Source organism: Neolamprologus multifasciatus, chromosome 23 (assembly GCF_963576455.1).
Source record: "Neolamprologus multifasciatus chromosome 23, fNeoMul1.2, whole genome shotgun sequence".
NCBI lineage: Eukaryota > Metazoa > Chordata > Actinopteri > Cichliformes > Cichlidae > Neolamprologus > Neolamprologus multifasciatus.
This window is the reverse complement of record NC_140460.1, coordinates 10,609,915-10,620,279: the sequence shown is the minus strand read 5'-3', so window position 1 is coordinate 10,620,279 and position 10,365 is coordinate 10,609,915. Positions and strand designations below refer to the sequence as shown.

General features: G+C 42.9%; 1 protein-coding gene and 1 long non-coding RNA gene across 2 annotated transcripts; both read right to left on the bottom strand.

Moving 5' to 3' along the window:
- Nucleotides 1-275: 275 nt before the first annotated feature.
- rp2 (RP2 activator of ARL3 GTPase) lies at nt 276-8,911 on the bottom strand. Its single transcript, XM_085152245.1, has 5 exons — nt 8,596-8,911; nt 2,851-3,519; nt 2,011-2,125; nt 1,185-1,270; nt 276-1,094 (listed from the first exon to the last, which is right to left on the bottom strand). Exons 1-5 carry the CDS (start codon nt 8,758-8,760, stop codon nt 1,011-1,013), a joined length of 1,119 nt encoding a protein of 372 aa, XP_085008371.1. The 5' UTR covers nt 8,761-8,911; the 3' UTR covers nt 276-1,010.
- LOC146491075 (uncharacterized) lies at nt 4,619-8,589 on the bottom strand. Its single transcript, XR_014872499.1, has 2 exons — nt 8,114-8,589; nt 4,619-6,290 (listed from the first exon to the last, which is right to left on the bottom strand). It is a non-coding gene; the product is annotated as an uncharacterized LOC146491075 (long non-coding RNA).
- Nucleotides 8,912-10,365: the final 1,454 nt, after the last annotated feature.

Genomic DNA, 10,365 nt, shown 5'->3' with positions numbered 1-10,365 from the left:
TGAGTTAATGAGGACAGAAGCATGATCATAACCTCCCACTCATTTCTGACCTTCTTGTGATCTCCTAACGGGACCTGATCACAAACAACCCGACACACTTTAGCGTTTTGGGACCTTTAAAGCTCGTCATGGACACATGTTGGTGATCTGAGAAAGAGGAAGCAGAGAGCTTCCCTTATTCACTCTGAGACGCTGTGTTTGTGTAAAGTTGACTCCACAGAGTGTGTGCTGATGGCTTGAGACAATCATTGACCACATCAGGATCACCCAGTCTGTCAGCTCGGCCTGAAACAAAGTTGTTTTATTCTCGGAGTACAAAAGACGCCACACATAATGGATCTTTTACTAAACATCGGGATTGAAACCCTTCATGTTCCTATATAAAAACATCAGCAGAGTATAAAACAAATATTACAAATGTTGTTCTTTAAAAAACGATCACACAGAAGTGCCTACATCAGAAACACAGCTACTGTTCACACAGCGATCACTTAATCAGTCCAGCTTTGGCGCAACAATCATCAATACATCAGATACACACAGGAGTCTGTCATGTGAATCACTCACACTCCCTCTCTCTCACACTCCCTCTCTCTCACACTCCCTCTCTCTCACACTCCCTCTCTCTCACACCCCCTCTCTCTTACACCCCCTCTCTCTCACACCCCCTCTCTCTAACACCCCCTCTCTCTAACACACACAGACCCTGGTCAGACACACAAAGAGGGCTTGGCTCTCTCGGGCAGCGCGAGCATCCTTCGTGCAGCAGCTTGAACTACAGTCAGGTTACAGGTTCAGCACAGAGCTACATTCACAATGAAGCAACATCACCGAGTACATTCGGAGCGATATAAATATTCACAGCTATGAGCAATGAAGGTGCAGCGGGGTTCCTGACCCAAGCTCATCACGCGCTCCTTCACCTCCTCTACTCTTTAAGGACAGAAGGACCATCAGTTTAGTCCGAGCTGGACGGCGTGGAGGGCGGAGTCACCGTGACATCACATCACCTACAAGCCCATCTGCATGTCAGCGAAATTGAAGAAGTTGTCGACGTCTTGAGACGACGCGTTTTTGTTGTCGGAGACAAAAAGCTGCAAGACAAAAAAATAGCAGTAAATGTGACATCTTCGAAAACGCAGAGTGAAGCCATAAGGATCGGGCCGGGACTGCGCTGCGCTCACCTTCGTCCCGCTGAACACCTCACTGGCAATGTTCTTGCATGCTTCAACAACTCCGTCCCCGTTCATCTCAAGGGCAATGACGGGGCCTTCAGGGAAAACACGACAGTCAAACCTTTAGGACACCGACATCACCACCGCCCTATCTCCACCTGTGAGTCAGTCTGATACAAACATAACTTCCCCCTTCATAACAGTTGTTTTTATAAGTCGCCTGTCTGCATTGTTAGATGCATAGCCTCTTTGACTGACAGGTGGACAGCTGTCTGCTAGCTTCACCTGAACTGGACCTGTGGACTGTGTTTGTGCTTTTGGAACCTTTTGGAGCATTTTTATTTGCCATCACGTGACCAATAACATGGCTGCTGTGAGGTCACAGTAGTGACAGAGCGTCCAACAAAGCTGAACTCCAACTTTGCTAAGTGAAATTACAGAATTTCGATTGGATGTTACTGATTAGCAGGTATCTATGTCAGACTGATATACTTGTACAGTCTGTGGACAAGCATTAGCTCCACCCTCTCACCTGAATATGGTCACTTGTAGAAACAACAGTAACCTTTAGATGCTAAAATGTGCAGTCCAAAACCACCAGGTGACATCACTGAAGTCATGTCAATCTTTTACATACAGTTTATGACCAGGAGTGTTATAATACAACTTGACGTAAATGGCTGTATCTGTTCAGGTGTTTTACCTGCTGTCCCCCAAATATGTTATAAATGAATGAGAGTGTGATTACAAATATCACACACTGACTGACACACACCCTCTGGTCAGTACGAAAGAGCTCATGATCAGCTGATCAGTGAGGAAGGAGCGAGTTTACCTTTGGTGATCCACTCCGTGAGGTCATCCGCGTCCCTCTGAAACACTCGCTTCACGTCTTCCGGCCGCATCGACACTTCTTTTGTCTGGATCAGCACAAAGCCTTTAGCGGTCGCCTGACCACATCGGAGAGAGGTTAAAGAGGTTAAAGTTCGCAGTGACACTTTAAAGAACCGTCGGTGAGCATGCTCAGATTCAGAGCATGTCCCGCATGCCTGAGTGCTGGAGTCACACAAGTTTCAACATAGCGAGCAGAGCATGGAGGACTGAGTCATCACCTTGCTGTCAACCTCAAGAACTGGAACTGAAAGAATTCAGAGCAGTAAAAACATTTCTGAGACGAGGAAGCAAGTCGGTGTCAGGAGCGTGACCGAGCGGGTTCATCGTACATGCCTTCGTTTGCTCAGCTTTACGGCCTTCGGCAACTCATTTTATCTACCTGAGGACAGGTGCCGATGGCGAGAGTCCACAGCTAGAGGTTCTAATAATCAGCTCAGTGTGTATGAATAGCAATCCTCGATGCCCAAAAGCTCAGAACACTCCATTCATCTCAGCTTTCTGCTCTTGGATCTGTGTGACGTCACAGAGAGCGGAGAGATGAGCTGTAAATGAGCTGTTCGCTGAACCGAACTGTGACTCATGCTAAGCTACTCTATTGTATACATTCTGTTGTACATTATTAAATACTGTATAATCTAAAATCAAATAAAGCCGCCAACAGAAGTAAAGAGTGTACTGAGCTGTCTGTATGACACACCTGTGTGTTTGAGAGATTTAAAGGATCGCATCATTAACAAGTAAACGTCACTTTTTTGCAATTCAGAGCTGGCGATGGACTCACTTCGTCAATGAGCTTGCGGGCGTTTGCAGTAGTGTACTCTCCAGCGAAGAAGACAAAGAGGCAGGACTCCTCGCTGTCCTTGTACCTCCCACCTTTTGTCAGTGGCACGATGCTTCGCGAGGGGTCGGCGGAGACTCGCACTGACTTGAAATCGGACTCAGGGTCTGGTGCCGGAACGAAATCCAGAACGGGTGAATCCTCTGGCATCAGGCTCCAGTTGGTCTCCCCGGACACGGGCGTGAAGTCGTGGATGTTGCTCCAGTTGTTGTTGAAGATGCTCAGCCCTGCGTCCTTGAAGTGGAAAGCGAGCTCGGGGTAGTAGTACTGGAAGCAGCCGAACTTCATCCCCGTGGACGACTCGATGATGGGCTGGGTGGCACAGCACAGGAACACCTCCAACTTTTTACAGTCTCGTGTGCGGAACTGCTGACATGCCACCACACACTTGATGTCTTTGCAGTCCCTGAAAAACACGCTGCCTTTGACGGGCCCCAGAACAATGCGGCAGTTCACGCAGTCGTCGATGGTGATGGTCGCCGAGTGATCGAACACATAGATGTTGCAGTTCTCGCACTCCTGGATGACGAACTGCTGACCATTCAGTTTGCCGGGCAGACGGCCCACCGTCACGTCTTTGAGGCCGGTCAGCATGTAGTCCTTCGGGTCCACCTGTGCAGAGAGAACAGAGGATTCAAACACTGTTCACACTCTTACGGATGCACAGAGACACCATTTTAACCCTCCTGTGACCATTAAAGATCCGAAAGCAAAGTCTGAGAGTTAAAAACACGCTGCTAACAGATGTGTGGGAAACAGCTGGACCAGAAGTACTACCTTATTTTACGTTGTGTCATCTTTGGCATTTGTGTCATATTCAACTAAAGAACGATGATGTGTTTCTGCAGCAGGCTGCTGCTAGAAACACATCATCCCAGTGTTGGGCAAGTTACTTTGAAAAAGTAATTAATTATAGTTACTAGTTACTTCTTCAAAAAAGTAACTGAGTTAGTAACTGAGTTACAAAATTCTACAAGTACTTAATTACTTGAAAGTAACTACTGCGTTACTTTAAAAAAAAAAAGTTTAACCATGGGGTCCAGGGTATAATTGGCCATTTTTAACTACTTTTGATTTTTCCCTCCACATTTCACCTTTGCCTTGCTTGGTATCATTCTTTTCAGCACAACTTCATGTGTCTGAATTTACAGTTATGTTTTCATTTTGACATACTGTATTAACACAACTGATCTAAAATCAGACATAAAACATAAAATCAATTTATGTAAATAATTACATTAATAATAATATAATTATATTTTTTTACTGTAACAACCACAAACGTGTTTATTGAATCATATTTCATAATTTTAAATGAAAATATAAATTGTCAATTTTAAAATCATATGCACAAGTTTTGCAAACAACAAAGTTACTTGCAGCCATTTACCTTTTACCCTTTTTAAAATAACCATTTCAAAGTATTTACATAACAATCAGGTGTTCTGCATTCAATAAGATGGCACACAAATTATCTATACCACTCCAAAAAATAATTTCTGTCCACTATAAAGGAGAACATCACAGCCTGATACCTGCAGGTCTGAAAGCAGGAGGTGTATCTTTCTGTTTTCATTCAGCAGTCGCCTCATTGTTCTGACACACAACACAAAACTATCCACAACACTACACACTAACTACACAAGACAACACATTAACTACACACTCCAAACACGCTAAACGTCACAAATCTCTCACAACTCAAAACTCGCTCTCTTTTTCTCTCTCTCTCGCCATCGCTCCTAAAACTTCCCCCTCTTCCTAAACAACCAAATGTCATGTTGCCATATAATTTTTGATTGGTTGACATGGTGCATTTTTCACCAACACGAAAGGGGTGGTTTTTTTTTTTTATTTGTTTGTTTTAATTTTTTTGTCTTAAGCAGAGAGTGCTTTCTAGCGCTGTCCTTAGACAGTAAACGTGATGAAACTATTCAGGAAAAAACACAGCGTATATTGTTTGGCCTATCAACACAATTTAAAAACTGGTATATATCACCTTGTTGCTTTATCACCTTAAATTGGTCATGTGATTGGCTTACCACAACTACTTTATTCTTCTTCAGTCAAACAGCAGCACTCATGCGATTGTTTTGCCCCCTAGCTCCAGGTGTTGTACCAAAAAGTGATTGTCGGGCAGAAAGTGATTGTTGTCTGCGGAGCGCGCGCAGCTGCTCAAAGCAGTAGTGCCCAGATTACTTACGTAGACAGCTACTTCCATGCAACTGATATAAGGTGCGGTAAGCTGAAGACAGCTTTAACCGTCTGTTTGTTGAAAAATAGTAACGCGACCGCACCGCATTTTCTTGTTAGTAACGGTAATGGCGTTGTAACAATAGAAATAGTAATTAGTTAGATTACTCGTTACTGAAAAAAGTAACGCCGTTACTTGTAACGCCGTTATTCCCATCACTGCTGCTAACAAAGAGCAGCACGCACAACCTAAAACTGGCTCCTTGCTCAACTGTGCGTGATGTTGAGACATGACGCTGCTTCATCAGCTTCTACAGCATGCTTGTTTGATATATCCACACAAATATGTGTTTTTAGCTAATATCGGTCCCAAAACTCAAGCCTGTCACACTTTCAGATATCTGAGATGTGTGACTCTGACACCACATCCCTCTGAGCCTGCAGCAAACTGAAGCTGGTTTATGGTTGGTGGATATTTTGGTTGTCACTTTTAAATGTGTGACCTCCTGTGGGGTAACACCGCAGCTTTAATATGTGAGCGGGGTGCACATGAACCACATGCCATTTGGTAGTAAATCTGATAATCAGATAACACCGGCTCCAGGAGGGAGGGGTGGGGGTGTCTGAGCCTTGCTGTCTTAGCTCGCTGCTCGGCTCACAGCGAACACGTGAAGCTGAATCTTTGGCTGGCGAACAGCAGGAGCCCACGAAAGCACCATCAGTGCAGATAACGTCACTATTATCATCACTGAGACTGACAGATATGTGACATCACAGGGATGATCATGTGACAATGTTCGGTGCTAGGCCCACACTTTTTTATGCAGTGTTATTTGTTCCGATTATTCCAATTTTTTGTGTGTGTCACTACTTCTGTCCAAACAGGAAGTGACTTGGCAACTGAATGCCACAGACACTACGAGGATGGACACATTAAACTTTTCCCTATTTTGAGGAGAGAAAAGGAGACTACCAATGAGAGCAAAGATTATTGTTGATTAACATATGACCTGGAGCGTTACCTAGGCAACTGGAACTTTATAATGAGCTTTTCCAACAACATTCTGGTGTATTTATTCATCTCTTGCATATTCTGGTTTTCCCTAAATGAATATGTATACATAACGGAGCCGTTTTTATATGTTAAAGCTTTTTGTTTGTGGACTTGGTTTCATGACTTGCTGATCTCACTGTGTTATTTGCAGTGTTGGGTAAGTTACTTTAAAATAGTAACTTAGTTACATTACTAGTTACTTCTATCAAAAGTAACTCAGTTACTTCAAGTTACTCATTACTTTCAAAGTAACTAGTTACTAGGGAAAGTAACTTTGGTTTTACTCAGAATTCTCTTGTTAATGTGTTGCTTCCATAACTTTGCCAGTCTTCTAGCTTGCTTACTTGCCACAAGTGCACTGTGCCACCTACCAATAGAAAGGAAAAGATAATGTGCATATTTCCACGAGAGAAATCCCACGCCTGGACCGTCATTGACTGCTGCCATGATTCTAGCCTACGTCACAGCGTCATGTGCGCCTTTTACATCCAACACAAAAACTGCAGTCGTGGTGCTTTGATTGTACTCAGAACTCGGAAATTCTGCCTTCTGAATAGGAAGATGTAGGTAACACCAGACTGCAGATGAGCTGCATACAGGGCTGGACTGGGACAGAAAATTGACCCGGGCATTTTGAATGGCCCACCATTATAGGAAAAATCTTAAAGCCTTTGAATGAAAACAAACGCTGTTGTGACAGTGATGTACACTGTCTTGATGGTATATATGCATCAATCTATCAATCGTTTGTTGTAAGATTCAGATAATTATTTTTTAAAAGCTAGATATTTTAAATGAGAATAAGAAAGAAAAGTATTTCCTTGTGCCCACCTATCCCTGTTAATGCCCTACCTGGCCCCCCTGGCAAAAACTTTGCTAGATCCGCCCCTGCACAGTTACCAGCTGTCAGCTACATAAAAAAAGGATCCTGGTGTTATTTGTCTCTCAGAAACAGTTAATAACTTCCCTTCAACTCATTCATGTCACCTAAAAGGTAAACCTGTTTCTCCATCACCTGTTCAGCTCTGATGATTCAGTAAGGACATCTCCTGGTTTCATCTTCATGTTTCCCTCTCACCAGATAACCAAACCGATATCATGACCAGCAGCTTTTTTGCAGCTGTGGCTCCAGCAAACATCAGCTGATACTAGAAATTAATATTAAATAAATTCTAACAACACCTGATCAAGCTTAAACGTGCTGCTGTTGTTTAACGCGACATCGGCTGGTTTCCTCTTTCTGGCGCAAAGTGACCGATAAACAAACAAGAGAGAAAAGCCGATCAGCTGATCACTGATCAGTTTTCATGATTGAAGTAGAAACGGGAGAGGGAGGGGGGAGAATGAAAGAAGAAGAGGCAGCTGTGCAGCAAAGACACAGAATAACAGCTTTGTGTCTTTTTCATTGTAGCTGAATTACGGGACAAACTGTTCCTTTTCACCTCAAAACGCGTAATATTTTCTCTTAATACCAGACGGGACGGTTGGCAACTCTAATAACTTATGAACAAAATAAAGTTCAACATGATTAACTTCATAGCACCCACCCAGCTGTATAGAAACTCCGTCATGCTAGCTAGTACGCAGTACGGAAAAAGTCAGAATAACGAAAATAAACTCCACCTAAACTTGGTTTATATCTGACCCAGATAGACTGCAGGTCATAACTTCTTACCTCAAGTTCAGTTCACACTCGGACCGACGGCCGCCTCGGGTCTCTTTTCCTTCTGCGTCCCCTTTCCCCCATCCACCTGCTGGCCTCCACCACTTGCTAATGTTACTGAATCTGTGGAAGCTCCGCGATAGCCACCACACGAAGTAACGAGTAACGACCCTATCTAAATCCCAGTAACGACTAACGCGTTCCTGATTTTGGCATAATAACTAGTTACCGTGCTCGTTACCACAAAAATAACGTAGTTACTGTAACGCGTTACTTAATAACGCGTTAGTCCCAACACTGGTTATTTGCATTTTTAGCTGTGGAGCTCCAGCTGGACCTGTGCACATTACACTTCTTATTCTTTATTTTGTTCAGTTGAGTTATTTTCCCTTTCATAAGGACATGGTATGGAATTTTATTTAGCATACACAGAGTTTATTGTCATTTTTTGATGAATTTATTTAAATCATGTGGCTTTTTTTTATTTAGATGCATGAAAACTGAGTTCAAGTGTAACTTTTTTTCTTCTGCATTTTTAATTGTTGGATTTATTATTCTGCTTTCAGCTTCGAGCTGCTGTCTTTAATTTTTTGTAGCTGTAACAGGTAACACATAAATTTTCGTTTAAATTCACACATTCACATCTGGCTCTTTTGGCTGTGAACAACGACAGGAACAGAAATGTCGGTGAACTGAGAGGGCTATTTCCGGCGTCTTTTTCCAGGTGTGATCTACCTGCGCTAAAGCCTGGCTGTGGGTGTGTCCCGGTGCTGCTTACCTTCTCTCGCTTGTCCCAGCTGTACTGCTTCGGAGCCTCCTCGCTGTTGTTGCCAAGGGGAACCGCGTTGCCCGTCGACGCAGTTTCGTCGGAGGTTGTGGTCGGCGCCCGTTCCTCTTTTTCCGGCGACTTTCTCTTGGATTTCTTGGAGAAGAAGCAGCCCATGGCGGCCTCGAAACGACGGGGCAAGCGGGAGCGGGTTTGTGGGCTCGGAGAACGCGGTTAATGCGGCCGAAACTCAGGCTCGAACTCTTCGCTTGGCTCGGTATTTTTCAGCTTCCCGTTTCACGGATTCGTTTCGCAACCAATCGAAACCCCGAGGGTCGCTGTGTCAGCCAATTACAGACGTGAGCGTAGTGACGAAAGCACGCTCACAGGGGGCACGCTCACGAGACGTTTATGGACAAGTAGGAAAAAGGAGCTCAGAACCAGTCTAACTCTGATTTATGTTTGCGAAACACGCACATGAAGAGTGTGGAAGGCCAGAAGCTCTAAAATGAAATATTTAATTAATTAAATAAATCATTAAATATGTTATTAATTAATTACAATTGGAAATAAATATTACACACATGTTTTAGATGGAATGAATGGGCATTTAATTCATGATTTATGTATTAATTTATTTAATTTATTAATTACATTGTTTCTACTCTGATTTGATGTTTGTTGTCACGGTGCAGATTTCTGACATTTTTTGTAAATTTAAGCATATAACAATTTGATTATTTGTAACAAAAGAGTGTGAAACCTCACTTAGACTTGTATTTCTAACCAAACCACGTTATGTTGTGTAGCCTTCTGGAGTTTAAACTTATTATCCAGGCTATACAGTATATAAAATCAAAATTCACATCTTTTATGTAACTGAAATGTTTAATTATCTGGGCTACAGAAAGTAAGAAATTTACAGACTATGTTCATAAGAAACATGTTTGCACTTGCTGTATTTTAACCATATATAATGCATATTACAGGATGTAACACCTGCATATGTGTAAAGAAATGACTGTGATTTTGCCACCCTAAGTATATTTTTCTAGCTCCACATCTACACCTAAACAGAGGTGGGCAGCACTCACCCAGGTGAAAACTAAAAACTCTTATTTTTACAGAGTACTGCAAAGGCAGCAGCAGTGACACCAGGCCACGCCCCTGAGGCTGCTTCCTTCACACCAGAAAGCAGCTTCCACAAACATATTATTGTGATGTAAATAATAACCGCTGACATGAAAATCATGTAGTTCAAAGCTGCTGCCTTGAGGCCGCCATGTTTATGTGCTGAGGTCTAACTGTGCGCAACCAAAAACCACACACACACACACACACACACACACACGCTCGCGACAGATTAGCTTGCAAGTTAAGCCACAGGCCACTGTAATTATATGTAATTCTCCTCTCCCTGCTGAAGCCTCTCTCATTAATTGATCATTAATATACAAATTGTCATGACCACTGATCAAAGCCCATCAATAGATCACTGGATCAAGTTCTGATCAGGTTCTGATCCACTGTGGCCAAAACTCTTGCTCATCAGGGCTCATATCATTGTTGGGTTTTCTCTGTCTTATTGTAGGTCTTGACTTTACCATATAAAGCGCCTTGATTGTTTTTTCTAAAACATCGCTATGCAGATAGATTTTAATTCCAGGAATGAGCTGACATTGTTTAATGTGTCCACTTCACTTTCATCCACATGGGAGGAAGTCCCATGCTCTTTAGGTCTTGTGGTGTCATATTACTCCAGTTTATTGTGGTAATCTAGTA

Coding starts and splice junctions, on each gene's coding strand:
- rp2 (XM_085152245.1), bottom strand. CDS start 8,760: ATGGGCTGCTTCTTCTCCAAGAAATCCAAGAGAAAGTCGCCGGAAAAA. Junction 2,126..2,850: donor CCCGCAAGCTCATTGACGAA/GTGAGTCCATCG, acceptor CGATGTGGTCAG/GCGACCGCTAAAGGCTTTGT. Junction 1,271..2,010: donor CACGGAGTGGATCACCAAAG/GTAAACTCGCTC, acceptor TTTTCCCTGAAG/GCCCCGTCATTGCCCTTGAG.